We start from the raw sequence: 16,760 nt of genomic DNA, 5'->3' as shown, positions 1-16,760 counted from the left end.
GCTGGCAGTCTGCCTGGATAACTGGTCCCATCTATCTTCATCAATGCAGAGGCTTACCCAGCCATCGCTGACCAGAATCCGCCCTCACTATGTGCATTGCTCTACCTGACTGTTATGCAGGATGCTGCCAGTCGGTTGCCAGCCCAGCGTCCTCTGTCCTGTGGCAGCTGCCTCTCAGTGGTGCTGCACTGCACCTGTAAAGGTTCGTGAAGCCCTGAGGAGCCTTTGGGATGGAAGGCGCTGTAGAAATGCCTTGCTGTTGTTTACTCTCCCTCTGACTTTCTGATGCCGTTCACTCACCTAAGACAGAACAAAACTCACTCTACCTGCCAGCTCATCTTGGTGTCTGAAAATCAAGCTGTTCCTCCTGCCCCATACGTAGGGTCCTACCAAATTCACAGGAATGAAAAACGCATCGCGGACCATGAAATCTGCTCTCCCCCTGGGAAATCTGGTCTTGTGTGCTTTTGTCCTACGCTACATAGATTTCACAGGGGAGACCAGCGTTTCTCAAACTGGGGGTCCTGAGCCAAAAGGGAGTTGCAGGGGGGTCGCAAGGTTATTGGGGGGGGGTATTGCCCCCCTTACGTCTGTGCTGCCTTCAGAGCTGGCCGGCCGCAGAGCGGCAGCTGTTGTGTGCTGCCTTCAGAATTGGGTGCCAGACTAACAGCTGCTGCTCTGTGGCTGCCCAGCTCTGAAGGCAGCGCCGCCATCAGCAGCAGTGCAGAAGTAAGGGTAGCCATACCCCCACCCAACAATAACCTTGCGATCCCCCACACAACTCCTTTTTGGGTCAGGGATCTTACAATTACAACACCGTGAAATTTTAGAGTTTAAATAGCTGAAATCATGACATTTATGATTTTTAAAATCCTACAACAGTGAAATTGACCAAAATGGACCATGAATTTGGCAGGGCCCTACCCCTGTGTAGCTAGCCGAGAACGGTGCTGGAACCAGAATGCAGCAGCTGCTGCAGGAGGCAGGAATCGTTCCATCTCCACCTTCGCTGCAGTCTCGCTGCCCCAGAGGAATTGTATCGATCCTTCCATTAGGAGGTTGCTCCAGAAACCAGCTCCTGACGCTGACAAGCTCGTCTATTACTGCCCTGTCTAATTGCCAATCCTCAGGGAAGCTCACAGAGAATGTTTTCCAGGCTGGCCTGTGCATGGTGCAGAGACCGGTCCCCACAATGGCTCGATCAGGGATCCATGCTAGCTTATGTCATCGTGCCAGCAGCCTCTGGCACTGTTTGTTTGGGGGCGGTGGTTACTGGCCTGTGGATGGCAGTCAGAACTGTCCATAGCTGTTCATTACCTGAGCACTGCCCCATCCTGCACAAAATGAGCCAGGAGTGCTGCATGGAAAGTGGTCATGTCATTAAAGCCTGCATCGTCAGGGGGTGGGTGTGTGTGTGTGTGTAACAGAACATATATGGGGTTAGTCACGTTCCACGTGCAGCCTGGGCTTCTCCAGAAACTGTCTCCTTGTCCAATTCCTGCTTCATTGGTGCAGCGTAGTGGTGAAATGCAGCTTGAACTTCGGGTGACGTGGTACAGTGCAGCAAGGAGCTCTGGGTGGCGGAAAAGAGCAAAGTCACAAGAGAAACGTGACATCATGACTCTGCTGATGGCAAGAGCCATTGAGTTCCTATATTAATAGTGTTCACAGCCAGAAGGGACCATTAGATCAGCTAGCCTGATCACTTGTGTATCACAGGCCATTACATTTCACCCAGATAGCCTTGTGTGAAGCCCAATAACTTGACTTTGATGAGATCTTCCTGAAAGGCATCCAGCCTTGATCTGAAGGCATCAAGAGATGGAGAACCCGCTGCTTCCCATGGCAGTGTCACCCTGCTAGTCAGGTTTCAGAGTAGCAGCCGTGTTAGTCTGTATTCACAAAAAGAAAAGGAGGACTTGGGGCACTTTAGAGACTAACAAATTTATTTGAGCATAAGCTTTCGTGAGCTACAGCTCACTTCATCAGAGGCACACTTTTCAGCTAGTCACCCTGGCTGGGAACAATTGATGTGGGAATAGATAGCTCAGTGGTTTGAGCATTGGCCTGCTAAACCCAGGGTTGTGAGTTTAATCCTTGAGGGGGCCATTTAGGGATCTGGGACAAAAATTGGGGATTGGTCCTGCTTTCAGCAGGGGGTTGGACTAGGTGACCTCCTGAGGTCCCTTCCAACCCTGATATTCTATGATTCTATGAATTTGTGCCCAATTTCTGTCTGGCTTCAGCTTCCAGCCACTGGTTCTCGTTCAGTCTTTCTCCTCTCGGTTAAAGACCCTGTTAGTACCAGCTTATGCTCAAATAAATTTGTTAGTCTCTAAGGTGCCACAAGTACTCCTTTTCTTTTTGTTAGTATCAGGGATGTTCTCCCTGTGAAGGTACCTGCATGCTAATCTAGTCACCTTGCAATTGGCCTTTTGACGAGCTAAACAGACAGAGCTCTTTAACTCTCTTGCTCTAAGGTGTCTTCTCCAGCTCTCAGATCATTTTTGTGGCTCTTTTTCTGCATCCTCTGCAATTTTTCAACATCCTTTTTAAAATGTGGACACCGGAACTGGATGCACGATTCCAGTATCGGTCCTATCAATGCCATGTTCAGAGGTAAAATCACCTCTTTGCTCCACACTTCCCTGCTTGTACAAGAAGAATCATGCGAGCCTTCTTGGCCACAGCATCACACGAGAGCTCATGTGGCCCCTAAATCTTTTTCAGTCACTGCTGTCTAGGGCACAATCTCCCATCTGGCTTCCTTGCAGTCCTGGCCCTAGGTGTATAACTTTGCATTTGGGTGTACATATTTACCACATTTTGTTTGACTGGTGCCATCTTGCCAAGGAATTCAGATCGCTCCGTATGACTGTCCTGCCCTGCCCTCGTTATTTAGAATTCGGCCAATTTTTGCGGGGAGGGGGGGTAAATTTCCAAGGTCACTCACTCTGGCCCATGGAGCTGGTCTGCACTGAGGAATATTGGGAGTTGGGAAGTGTGTTCCCCGGGGCTGAGTTCTCCCATAGTTGCTACTGCAGGGTCTCTTGCTCATTCCGCTGAAGCATCTAGCCCAGGCTGCTCTCAGCTGGGATGGATCCCTAGCCTGGTCCAGTCTGGCAGTGTCTCTGTTCCTATAACTTGTTGAGGCTGAGGCCTCACTGGGCCAGGTGCTGTACAAACACCAACCGTGAGATAGTCCCTGCCCCAAAGTGGAAAACCGTGGCTTTAAAAGCAGCATTACAGTTTGGAGTTGAGTGCACGTTTGCTGGACCGCAGTCCTGCTTCTCTCTGTCGCACTGACACTGCTCACCGTGACGTCGTGTTACAGCTAAGGGCTGGCTGCTCAGCTCCCGAAACTCCGGGTGATGTTCAAAGGCTGCTGTGGGGGTTTAGCATGGCTCCAGCTCGGGCCCTGGCTGTGTGCCTGAGAGGTGCAGGTGTAGGTATGCTGGCTCGGGACCATGCCGTTCTGAACCCTGCAGGATTGTAGCTGGGATTGCTTTACAAAAAAATTGTTTTGTCTTTAAAGAAAAGAGGAGACAGCTGAAAATAATAAGCCCTCAATTAATGCAGCACCAAGGCTGGAGACTGACCAGTGGGGGAGGGAATAGAAAGGGTTCCTTGCGTTGATTACTAAGCACATACCCAGTGTACCTAGCTGAAGCAGGATTGCAGTTTCTAATTGCTGCCTTGTGTGTCTAACCAATCCAATTGCTCTATGGAAATGACCTGAAGGTCACGAGACCGTTGCTCTCTCTGCAGAATGAACCAGGCCCCCACAGTGGGGTTTGAAGCAGATGTCGGGGGCAGGACCACCCATCACTTCATGTACCCAGAGAGTGCCAAGAACCTGCCTGCCAATGTCAGCTTCGTGCTGGTGCCCTTCAAAGCCCTGGACCTGCTGTGGATCACGAGTGCCCTGTCGACTGGGCAGATCAGATTGTGAGTAGCCAATTGTGGGAAGAAACACACCTTTGGCCAGTGAGCTCTGTGATGCTGTGTGCCAGCCCCTCTGGTGCCACGTGGGGGACACAGAGCCTGTCCCCATTGGGCTGCTGGCTCCCAGTACAGGGCTGGTAATGAACAGAAGCCACCATCTTGTGATGCTTTTGCTAAGAGTCCGATTCTGCACCGCTGAAAGCCAGTAGTGTGAATGTTCCCATTGGTTCCTTGGGCAAAGGATCAGGCCCTAAATGAGCCTCTCGTTCAGCTCTCTGTGGTATTTAGAAGTACCCAGGGCACACCCCAAGTGGCAGCCCCTTTAGGTGGGGGAGGAGACTAGCTAGTAGGACACAGTGCTGGGGAGGCTGGCCAGGCTCTGCGTGAGCTGGGCCTGCTCAGTGCTCGGAACGGGGGACTTCGATCCGCGGGGCTGGTAGTGTTCGCCAGCACTGAACTCCCTTGGAAGGCAGGAGGGCGGGGTGGGCGAGAGCCGGTGGTTTGACTGGGAGCCACAGACTGGGTGGAGAGTTACAGCATCTGCCTACTTAATTTGGGGCACCAGGCCACTTGCAATGTGTGATCCCGAACCAGAACCCTTTAACGCCTACTGTGCGAAGGGTGCCCTGGGGAGACTGTGAGGAGCTCTTCTTCCACCTCTTCTCTCCCTATCAAGCTTGTTTAATGCTGAGCAGAGCATGCCCCTGCAAGTGTTGCAGTAATCCCTGCCTGCCACCCTCTGCAGATGCCCTCACAGGCTGGTAACTCGCCCTCGCTGCTTTACCCACAGAGTGAATTGGAACCATTCCTAATGCAGGGAGGGCCCCCTCACTGCTGCCCTCCAGGGGAAAGGTGTGGTATTGCCTGAGGTACCTAAGTATTCGGAAGGGCACCTCCTTCTAACACTATCCCATAATACTAGAATGAGAAGCCATTGCCAAGGTGACTGGAAGATAAATGCAGGGAAAACAAAAGGAAATGGTGGGGGAAATGCATAATCTCTCTGGACCTCTGTTCCCTCATCTGTAAAGTAGGTCTGTCTGTCTCCCCCCAGGAGGAGGGAGGAGTGCATTGGCAGTTCCCCCTCACCACAGGGCAGAAGGGGACCTTGGCAGGCTTGGATCCCTGTTTCAAAGGCCCTGATTCAGGGTGGTACTTAGGCATGTACGTAACCTTAAGCACCTGAGCGTTGCCCCTGATGTCAGTGGGACCAGGCATGTGCTGCAGTACCCTCCTGAATTGGGCCGCAAGTGACTGACTTCTGCCATTAATTGTGCTGTGCCTTGTGTGTACCCTCTAACGATAAAGCCTTGTGGAGTGCTGTGTGGCCTCGGCGATAATCTGCCTCTCTCCTATTCCAGCACATATGCGCCTGTGAAGCCCTTCCTTCGCGTGGACAAGGAGAAGGTAAGGCTGGCTCCAGGCTCCCTTTCCTAGCCCAGCCCTGACTGTAGGGAGGCTGCAGTACACCCTGCTCAGCATCCTTCTGGCTAGAGAAACCCCCACTCCTGGTCCCCTCTGGGGCGTTCCCCTTAACTCTGCCTTGGCTCTTCAGCACTGAGAACATGGGCAACCGTTCCAGCCCAGTCTTTGTCCAACAGCTTCATCCCTGGTGCAGACAACGCTGCATGGGCTCTGGGGTAGCTAGAAGCCAGAGGATGTTGCTGTATCTTCACAATGAGGGGTAGCGTGAACATCTCAGACTCTTCGCTTCTTGTGGTTCGGGGGTCGCCTTCCTCCAAAGGTTGCACCATGTTCTGCTGCTCCCACAGCTGATCTTGCATCCATTTGTGTCCCCGTGAGAGGGGTGGCCTGGAGCTGGTCAGTACTGGGAGAGCATGCCAGATTCCTGCAGAACCAAGCAATGTGGGACTGACTTTGCAGTGCCCAAATCGGAAGAACATTTCTGACCATCAGAGGAGGGAGGTTCTAGACCCGACTACGCTCCTGAGCTACTTGTCCATGTGCTTCTCCCCCTCCCTGTGTTTGGTTTTAGGGAGCATTTACATAGCCTGACCTCTGGACCTTGGCTTTCTTGCAGGTGCAGATCTACAACCCAGCCTTCTTCAAATACATTCACGACAGGTGGACCGAGCACCACGGGCGATACCCCTCCACGGGGATGCTAGTGCTGTTCTTCGCGCTTCATGTTTGCGATGAGGTGGGTTCAGGAACAGTTGGTGAGGCCACCGGGACAGGGCCAGAAATCTGGGGTTCCATGTGACATGCCCTCCCCTGCCCTCGCCACCTCACTACGCTGGCAAGAGACAAATTGTCCAGCAGGGCACTGGCCAGTAACACTCAGTCCTAGCCATCTTCATGCAGCTGGTACCATCCCTAGTGTCCCTGCACGGCAGCACAGCGTTGCCAAAGTCTGCCCGTGGTTGCCAATGGTGACTGTCTCCTAGACAGCAGTTTGCTGCTTCTGTCTATCCATCTCGTGCTGAAATGGCCTGAAAAAGCCAATCCAAGTTCCGCGTCAGACTTGCAGGCTTCCTTACTCTGGGGAAAGCATCGGCTCCCTCTGGGAGTGGTGGTGATTTGCCGGGAGTGGTGGCAGGGCTTCTTACTCGGGCTGGGCTGAGGGTTCTGCTTTGTGCTTTGGGTAGCTTCTTCCCAGGGTTTATCTGAAGCCCACTGGGCCACTTGACACCTTTCCTCAGCCGCCCCTTAGAATCTCTTCAGTCAGGCAAAATGCAGACAAAACCGGCCGTGTTTCAGAGATCCCAAGTCAGATGGGGCCATTGTGATCATCTAGTCCGACCTCCTGCATGACCTAGGCCAGAGACCTTCCCCCCCCCCCCCCACAGTGTTACGTAACACAGTGGTGCCCACTCTCAAACTGTGACCCAATCTTAAAAGCTAGAGAGACCTTAATTCCAGCCCATGCCACTGACACGCCTCACCAAACTACAGAATGAGGCCATGCTCGTGACCTGCCTTTCATATCCAGGGTTATGCAGACTTTAAATTGGAGCAAAGAGGTTGCTTGTGGGATCAACTTCTGTCTGTCCGATGGTCCGCACATATCTCAGTATGATGACTCCGAATTCCTGGTGCACAGAAAGGCTTCCCTGAGTAGACTGCTGTCAAGTACCATGTTAGCTCCCATGTTACACCGGAGTGCAGGATTTCCCAGGCTGGATCAGGCACTGGTCCAGCATCCTGGGTCCAGCCTTGGCTAATGCCTGATGTGTCAGAGGCAGGCAGAAAAACCCACAATACACCTTCCTGCCCCGTGCTGCTTCCTGCCCAGCTCTGGTGTAACTGGTGTTCCCCCATCTCTGGCGGCAGGTGAATGTCTTTGGATTCGGGGCAGACAGCTGGGGCAACTGGCACCATTACTGGGAGAACAATCGCTACGCAGGGGAGTTCCGGAAGACCGGGGTGCACGATGCGGACTTTGAGGCGCACATCATTGACATGCTGGTGAAAACCAGCAAGATCAACGTTTACCGCGGCAACTGATGCTCTGGGCTCTGTCCTCGGCTTTCATTTCAGAATCAGGTTTCAAGTGACGGGACAGCTGTTGCAGGCCTTGCTGTGACAGATCCCCGACCAATCACAATGAGTTACAGGGTTTGGTCTGAGACCCACCTGACCAGTGGCCAAGTGGGGGTACTTGGTTCTGCCGGCCAATCACGTTGAGAGAGAAAAGGAAACTTCTTTTTGTTTAAAACTTTCAGATGAAAAGGATTTACAAAGAAAACCGGCCCCTGGTTACGTTGGAGGCTTCCAGCCCGGTTTTCCTCATGGTCAAACCAAATGCTGCTCTTTTTTTAAAACCAATCCTGATAATTTCAGAACAAAGCCCAACCAATCATGGCCACAGGCTGAAGGCAAGCTGCATGTTTCGACCAATCAGATTTTCTTTTCCCCATTGGCCCAATCTCCCAGTGCAATGACACTAGCCTGTGAGCTTCAGCCCTGACTGACCCTATGGAATGGGTTGGTTTCTACATGAAACACCCAGGTGAACGTCACCTTTTTTAATGTCTCCTTTTAGGCTCCAGTGTCACTTTATTTTGTACAATCTGGTTCAAAATGCTGAGCAGCCAGTCAATTCCTTTTGGGTGTCAGCACAATCAGTTTGACTGGGAAAGTTCCAGCTTGGCAAAGGGAGGGGCTGAGGGAGTTAGAGGAAGAGGTGTCGGGTGGTTCTTGGCTTTTTGACAGCCAGCTGGGTCCAAACCATTCGGAATGGAGCCTGCTGAGAAGAGTTCTTGCTGAGCAGAGGATTTTAAAGCCATTGGAAACATCAAGAGGGAGGAAGACCCTGCCCTGGTGGAGAAGCAGCATTTGGGTGCTTCTGATGTAGGGTCTTGGCAGACTGCAAGTTTCTGAGACTGGTCAGTGGTTAAAGTTTGTCGGGAGCTAGTCTCAATAAGTGGGAGGAAAGGAAAGGAGGGGGAACCTCCGTTTAAAGCCTGGAGTCTGCCTTTTTACTCCCGTGAGAAGGGGCAGTGTCTTGCTCTAGGACTGACTGGTATGAAGAGAAGCCATGCCAAATGCAGCTAAGAAATCTGAAGAGCCTGTGTCTTAGACCGCTTCCCCATCTCCATGCCAACCCCACCGGGGTTTAGAGAGGGAAGGGGGAATTCTCTAATCTAGAACCACACCCTACCGCCCCACACCAGTCCCTCTCCCACAAGTGTTGCCTCCATTATCTCTTCCACCAGAGCATGTTCTTGCAACAAGCAGTCCTTGTCTTTGCAAGAAGCCAGTGTTCTTACAAATTATGATGACAGGGAAGTGGTGGCCCATGGCTGAGTAAGATCCTGCTTTTCCAGGTTCATTGTAAATTGCCCAGCTCATCCTCACATCAGAATGAAGCTGTGGTGGCAACTTCCAGCTAAATGGCTAGTTGCTAAGCTGTGGCGAAGGGATTGTCCTAGCAGATAGACAGCTGATCTCATTGCTGATGTTATGGGCAGAGACTCTCCTCTCTCTAGACGGCTGCTTCTCAGCATTGCTGATGCTAATTTGCCCCTGCAAAGAGAGAGCTGGGACAGGTAGTGAGAATTGGCCGGTGGGCATCAAAGGAAGACTAGAAAGGAGCTGGGAGGATGGATTTGTAGAGAACTTGCTAGGGAGGCACCAGCTGAAAGCTATCTGAATCAAGGTAGGGGGCCGTCCTTGATGGAGATCACAACATTAGTGCTTGGGCTGGGGGTGCTGCACACTAGATAAAGAAAAAAATAGATTTCCTTTCTGTTGCAAGATGAAAGAGCAAATTGTAGAACACTTAGAACTTTGGTGAATGAAGTGTCTTTAAAAATAGAAAACTAAATCTAGACTTCCCAAATCTAGAAGAGCTTGCCCCATTTTTAATCATGACTGACCTCTAGGATTTGACTCATCCGTGGACTAATTGCCTTTGGGCAGGAGACTGAGTTAAAGGTAATGGGAAAGGCTTCTGTGAAATCTTATAACCACTGGAAGGAGTATCTCATACACTGACTTTCACAGGCTCCCTTTCGCAAGCCGAGACCTCTTTGCGTACCCTTAACTCTTCTCACCCAATAGGGATGTCCTGCCCTTCCTGTGCATTCATTTTAGCTTGACTTGGACCATGCCACTGGACTGGAGCCCAACCTAAGCCATCTAAGCCAGTCCCTGCTTTGCGCTCTGCCTTCGTGGGGTTTAAGGCTACAGACACAGTTAAGTGAGAGCTCCTGGCCTAGCGGTAGGATGCAAAGAGAGAGTGAAATAACCTCATCCAACTATAGAGGAGGCTTCCCTGTTTGTTTGGGGGGATTGGTCCAAACTGGGGTGTGTTCCATTAGGGAGCAAAGCCTGCAGCTATGAAATGTTCTCACAGGTATTAGCTAAATCAAAGGAGAATGGCTTCTTATTTCTTGGTTGGCTGGGTTTTTCAGGTAGGTATCTGATTAATTAAATAAAATGCAATCATGCCAAACAGTATAGAATGGAATAATTTATTCTGGTTTGTATCATAGTTGGATTGTGTGGTATTGGGAGACACAGGGCCCAGAGTGGCCAGATCTCCTTTTTGCAATAGTTATTTAAAGAAATTATGATAGGGAAAGGGAGTTCTTTTTGTATCTGTGACTTTTCTGTATGGCAATCTCTCCCGTTTTTGAGGTTTCTTCTGCAGTTGTGAAATGTACGTTCTTGGGCCTATTACAGCAGTCAAAAAGATGGCTCTTGTTTTCAGTCTACAGGGCTCTAAAGAAGTGAGGTGGGTGAAGGTCTGAGGCCGTTTTTAAAAACGAAAGGTTCTGCTTGTGATGTCATGCAATCACATGACCTGCTTGCCAAGCAGTCATTTGGGATAATCAAGGGCAAAAGAGGTAACTCCATAGTAGTGACCCTCTGAGGCTTGTAATAGTGTACTGGAAACCAAAAGTCAGCAAGTCATTGCATGCTGGGGTGTTTGACAGGACAGTAAAACCTGTGCTCTTTCTGCACCTCTCTCTTCTTGGGAACCAGGGGAGGGAGACGTGATTTAGTGCAAGCCCAGTCTTTGCTATCTTTTTTTTTTTTTTTTTTTTTTTAGAAATAAAAAACAAACCATGAGCACCAAAGAGTGCCTTGAATCACATACTGTCTGTCACACTGGACTCCACCCACTGACCATGCTGTGTCTGGGGTTCACGAACCAGGCCAGGATGTCGATGTCTGCTTTTAGTGGCAGTCTTGGCTGCTTCCTTCATTGTTTCCATGCTGCCATGTTAAAAACAAATCTGAGCGAGGTGCTGGGGTTAGCTGAAAAATGCCACTCATGGGGAGAGTAGAGATGCTGCCAGATGCCGCCTTTTCTGGAGCTGCTGCTGCAATTCCAAACCTGCTGCTGCTCTCGGTGCTGGCTGGTGCAACAGGATGAGAGAAGCACCTGATTAAAAATCCAGTTGCTGTCTTTGGAAGGGCTGGTCTCACTCCTGGCTCATGGGCAGAGGCAGGACTGGCTTGACAATCAAGAAGTGACAGGAGCCACCCTACCAACAAATGGGATGTTTCCATGCGGTCTCGAATCCAAGAGCCAGTCCTGTAGGAGGATGAATGATTCCATTTTCCAGTTAGTTCTTGGAAAACAATCTTTAGTTCACCCTGCTACAAGGACTTGCTAACGCTTCTTTCCTTGGCAGACTGGCCAACAAACGCCTGCATGAGCATGCTGCAACCCACCCCCGCGGAAAAGGGAGTGTGGAGTGCATTGTCTACAAATACCACTGTACTGTACATAGAGGAAACTACACAGAGGCTATGGGCAAGGTGCACTGGTGCCTTCCAGAATGGAGCAGAGATGGAGAGGAGACTAGTGGAACCAGCTTGGATTCAGCTGAGACTGCCCCAGTTTGTTATCTCCATCACGATCAAAACAGTTCAGAAATAGCTCTGCACTTAGTCAGGGCTGCCCAAGGATCGGAGCAGCCCTGACATGCTGGGAGCTGCAGAGAGCAAGTTTGTCAATTCATGGCTGGTTCAGGATGGTTCAGTCTTGAGGAACTTTGAAAGACAACCCAAGGTCCCAATTCTGCATAGATTCCTCCTGCATATGCTCAGGTTCATGCCGCTCCATTCGAGTCAGTGGGGCTGTTCACGTGCATCTCTGGTGGACTGGGGCCCAAAATCCTACCACCAACTGGAGAAATGGAGGGTTCCTCTGTGGTGCACCCATGGGTCCTGTGGTATCCTACTGAATTTACGGTCATCTTCTGGATGCCTTGCAGCGCTTGGCTCTTAGTAAAGGTGACTTATGGTCCAGCCCTGTCTTCGTCCACTCTTCCTATAAACCAGTCTGAAAAGCAGCTTGGCAGCCTTCCCGATAGCCTCTGTGTACTTTGCTACTTCTACACACGACTGTCTTAAAACTTTTTTTGTTTTGTTTTTGTTAATAAAAGGATTTAATCTGAAGCATTCTGTTCCTCTCCTTCTATTGTAAGCAGCCTGCAAAGCTGTGCCTGCTCTCCCCTGCCCTCTGGTTTCAGTATTATGCGCACTTTTACTGTATTGGAGGGGTTTGTTTTCTTTCATGTGCCACAGTTGGAAAAATGGGGTTTATTTTATGTTGTACAAAATAAAATCTGTATCTGTTCCTTCTCCTGGCATCTGTGTACCTTAGGCCTCTGGTGTTGCATGGTATTTCATCTGGAGATGAGCAATAGCTGGAAGTCACTAGTCTAATGAGGAAAGATGGTCAGATTGGCTCTGATTTCACGCTAGCCTTCTCTGGTCCATCTGCTGGGTAGGGCCTGAAAACCCCTGCCTTACCATACTCCATGCAAAGCGTTACATACATTAATTGGTACCCAATATACCTAAGAATACAATCTGACAAGTTCTTTTCACACTCACCTAAACCATCCTATCATAACACCTGCTAGGTCGGCCATTCCAATTCTTGTAATAAACATACGCTACTTCAACAATACAGAGTATGAGGAAATACCCATAGGGCTCTGTTCTAATTTATTTGGGGATTTGATTCCTTTTGAAATGATTACTGCACATTTAATGAATAACACAAATTCAACAGTTTTCATTCAATAGTCTGGTTTCTTTTTATAAGGCAAAGTGAGCTGTTCACTTTGTCCATAACACAAACGCTATTCAACCAATGTTATTCAGACTGGAAATAACTTTCCATAAGACCCAGGGAATTATTCCTGGCCAAATTCTAATTTCTCTCTTGCAAAATCCCTTCTGCATTTTCAGGCTTTGTCTGTTCTAGGAAATGTTAGCAAAAAATTCCCCACAGTTGCTATTCCAGGTCTAGCTGTACAGAAATTCGATTTCTCTGCAGGGGCTGGGGATTGAGCCCTGTCTCCAGTGTAGGAGATACTAATTCTCCCACTCTTGAGAGAGAAAGATAGGCATGTCTTGTGTCAGTAAGACCGCAAATAAGCTGTGGAAAGGCTGGTGGCTTAGTGGCAGCATCGGTAGTTCATTAGTAGATTATTACCGTGCTTTGTGGGAGACCTGATTATGATTCACAATTGACTTTTTTCAATGTCCTGTCTGTACAATCCCACTGCAGGACCACAATGGAGCTGACAGACATGCACTGTCCATCATTCAGGATCACTGACCGTCTCGCAGAGCTGATTTTCAAACCCCAACCAAATGTCACCCACTTGTCCTGTTAGACCAGTCATTGCTGTCACTGCCTGGCAGCTGCAGCCCCTTGAGTTGTGATCATCTCTGATCCACGGGGCTGGGAGTTGGTCTGCACTGAGGACCAGCCATGACAGGACAGGACCAGCCATGACAGGACAGGACCAGCTGACAGCCTTCCCTTTGAGTCACTCTTGAGCCAAAGCCACAGCCAAGTGATGAGGGACGGGTGCTGGCCATTAGGAGAGGTGAGACAGGGATACTGACAAATGTTGCTCATTAAAGATCCAAGAGCCTGTTTCAAAAGTGCAAGGGTGGGACCTTCAGTGTCCTGGCTAAATTCCAGCATGAGTGACTGCCTCCAGTTGCAGAGATTTTTCTCATGAAGACTCAGTGGGATTAGATATTATTAGCTAGTGACTGCATTCAATTTCAGAGGTGGCTGCATACTGACACTGGGTGAAGTGGTTTGTTAATTTGGGATGTGCCTAGCTGATAAACCTGGTAAACATATAGTGTCTCAGAGTAGCAGCTGTGTTAGTCTGTATCCGCAAAAAGAAAAGGAGGACTTGTGGCACCTTAGAGACTAACAAATTTATTTGAGCATAAGCTTTCAAAGTGAGCTACAGCTCACTTCATCGGATGCATGCAGTGGAAAATACAGTGGGGAGATTTTATATACACAGAGAACATGAAACAATGGGTGTTACCATACACACTGTAACAAGAGTGATCAGGTAAGGTGAGCTATTACCAGTGGGAGGGAACCTTTTGTACTGATAATCAAGGTGGGCCATTTCCAGCAGTTGACAAGAACATGTGAGGAACAATAGGGGGGGAAATAAACTTGGGGAAATAGTTTTACTTTGTGTAATGACACATCCACTCCCAGTCTCTATTCAAGCCTAAGTTAATTGTATCCAGTTTGCAAATTAATTCCAATTCAGCAGTCTCTCATTGGAGTCTGTTTTTGAAGTTTTTTTGTTGAGGAATTGCCACTTTTAGGTCTGTAATCGAGTGACCAGAGAGATTGAAGTGTTCTCCAACTGGTTTTTGAATGTTATAATTCTTGACGTCTGATTTGTGTCCATTTGTTCTTTTACATAGAGACTGTCCAGTACATGGCAGAGGGGCATTGCTGGCACATGATGGCATATATCACATGGGTAGATGTGCAGGTGAACGAGCCTCTGATAGTGTGGCTGATGTGATTAAGCCCTATGATGGTGTCCCCTGAATAGACATGTGGACCCAGTTGGCAATGGGCTTTGTTGCAAGGATAGGTTCCTGGGTTAGTGGTTTTGTTGTGTGGTGTGTGTGGTTGCTGGTGAGTATTTGCTTCAGGTTGGGGGGCTGTCTGTAAGCAAGGACTGGCCTGTCTCCCAAGATCTGTGAGAGTGATGGGTCGTCCTTCATAATAGGTTGTAGATCCTTGATGATGCGTTGGAGGGGTTTTAGTTGGGGGCTGAAGGTGATGGCTAGTGGCGTTCTGTTATTATCTTTGTTGGGCCTGTCCTGTAGTAGGTGACTTCTGGGAACTCTTCTGGCTCTATCAATCTGTTTCTTCACTTCCGCAGGTGGGTATTGTAGTTGTAAGAATGCTTGATAGAGATCTTGTAGGTGTTGGTCTGAGGGCTTGGAGCAACTGCGGTTGTATCATAGAGCTTGGCTGTAGACAATGGATCGTGTGGTGTGGTCTGGATGAAAGCTGGAGGCATGTAGGTAAGCATAGTGGTCAGTAGGTTTCCGGTATCGGGTGGTGTTTATGTGGCCATCGCTTATTAGCACGGTAGTGTCCAGGAAGTGGATCTCTTGTATGGACTGGTCCAGGCTGAGGTTGATGGTGGGATGGAAATTGTTGAAATCCTGGTGGAATTCCTCAAGGGCTTCTTTTCCATGGGTCCAGATGACGAAGATGTCATCAATGCAAGTAGAGTTAGGGGCATTAGGGGACGAGAGCTGAGGAAGCGTTGTTCTAAGTCAGCCATAAAAATGTTGGCATACTGTGTGGGCCATGCGAGTGCCGCTGATTTGAAGGTATACGTTGTCCCCAAATGTGAAATAGTTATGGGTGAGGACAAAATCACAAAGTTCAGCCACCAGGTTTGCTGTGACATTATCGGGGATACTGTTCCTGACGGCGTGTAGTCCATCTTTGTGTGGAATGTTGGTGTAGAGGGCTTCCACATCCATAGTGGCCAGGATGGTGTTTTCAGGAAGATCACCAATGGGTTTACCAGTAGTTAGTGACATCTATCAGAGCATAGAGATTGGGCCTACAGAACTGTTGGTGTTTTTGCCCATTGCTACTTTGTCAGGGACATTTTTGGCAGCCATGACACACAAGAAGGAAGCCATTTCATCCTCCTGAAGGAATTCTGCACCCAAAAATGTAAAATTATGCGCCAAAAGTTTTAGAATTGTGCACAATATTTTAAAATTCTGCAAATTTTATTTGTCAATAAATAAATGTGGCTCCAGCATGGCAGTGGGGAGCCCAGGCATGGGCTGCATGCAGGTGGGAGATCACCCTGAAGTCTTCAACCCCTCAGTACAGGGACTCGGCAGTGAGGCTGCATCTGACCCTGACACAGTGCAAGGACTGGATCTGCCCCAGAAATGCCCCAGGGCCCTGCCCCCCTGCACCAGGTGTGAGTGGGCAGGCTCAGCCCAGCAGGATCCAAGTGCGGAGGGGCTTAGTGATGGGATCCAGGTGTGGGGTGAGAGGTTTCTGTGTGGGCAGCTCGGTGGGAGACCTGGATGCACAGGGGCGGTTCGGGTACAGGAGCAATGAGGCTCTGCAGGGGATCCAGGTGAAGACGGTTGGGGCTCAGCAGGGGGTCTGGGTGTGGGACGAGGGGCTTGTGGGTGGGGTCTGGATGTGAGGGGTTGGTAGGGGGGTCTGGGTGCTGGGGGAGTGGGGCTTGATGGGATGGGGGTCCAGGTGCAGCCGGTTGAGAATCAGTGGGGTGGGGGGTCTGGGTGTGACGGGGCTTGTTGGAGGGGTTCAGGTGTAGGGGGTAGGGCTTGTCAGGGTGAGGGTTCGATGAGCCTGCTTAATAGTGGACCCCCAGCTGCTGCCGAGAGGATGCTGCATGCCAGGCTCCTGCTTCTTCCTGCGATTTCCCTCTCCCCTTTTCTTCTCCATCCCCCTCCCCTCACTCCCATGTTCCCCTCCCCTGCCCTATTCCAGCCCCCCTTCCTTCCCCACTGCCTCTTCTCCCTACCCCCTCATCCCCCCCCTCCCTCATTTCCCCAGCCCCACCAGGGGCACTCACTGTTGCACAGAGAATAGGAAGACTCCCAGCACATAGAAGGGGAGCACGACTGGCACTATGACCCAGGAGCCTGCGTTCAGCCTAGACGCAGCCTCCTTCAGCTGGGCAGCTCTGTGCTTGCAGAAATGAGGGGGGGAAGTGGCATATAACCCCATTTTCCCCCCCCATGCCTTGCCTCTGTTTCGGGGGTAGTGCCAGGGTCATCCCGCTTCTCCCCTCCCACATGGTTTCTCTTTGCTTCCCTGCTGGTTTCTGCCCAGAAGCACAGGAATTCTGCCGGGGGGAGCATTTTCTGGGGGTGCGCAGTCATGCAGAATTCCCCCAGGAGTAATTTCAAGAAGCTGAGCAAGGCAAGTTAGCTTTTTGCCTGTCTTCCTCAGATTGACATGTTTCCTCACCCCCATCGTTAGACGTGCTGGTCAGCTCCAGAGGGGAAGAAGGTGTGCTGGGCCACAGTTG

The 16,760-nt window shown here is 50.1% G+C and overlaps 1 protein-coding gene across 10 annotated transcripts in view; it reads left to right on the top strand.

The window, feature by feature from the left end:
* ST3GAL2 (ST3 beta-galactoside alpha-2,3-sialyltransferase 2) overlaps positions 1 to 11,985 on the top strand; it is a 93,296-nt gene extending 81,311 nt beyond the window's left edge. For 9 of the 10 annotated variants that reach the window (XM_074968372.1, XM_074968371.1, XM_074968376.1 and 6 more), the window contains 4 exons: positions 3,769 to 3,948; positions 5,307 to 5,352; positions 5,987 to 6,106; positions 7,240 to 10,464. In XM_074968372.1, the coding sequence (XP_074824473.1) occupies positions 3,769 to 3,948; positions 5,307 to 5,352; positions 5,987 to 6,106; positions 7,240 to 7,413 (520 nt within the window). In that variant the 3' untranslated portion in view covers positions 7,414 to 10,464. The other variant, XR_012641544.1, reaches the window with a different exon arrangement.
* The last annotated feature ends 4,775 nt before the right edge of the window (positions 11,986 to 16,760 follow it).

This window comes from Natator depressus, chromosome 12 (assembly GCF_965152275.1).
Source record: "Natator depressus isolate rNatDep1 chromosome 12, rNatDep2.hap1, whole genome shotgun sequence".
Lineage (NCBI taxonomy): Eukaryota > Metazoa > Chordata > Testudines > Cheloniidae > Natator > Natator depressus.
Note: the sequence above shows the minus strand (reverse complement) of the source record. Positions and strands in the feature narration are given on the sequence as shown.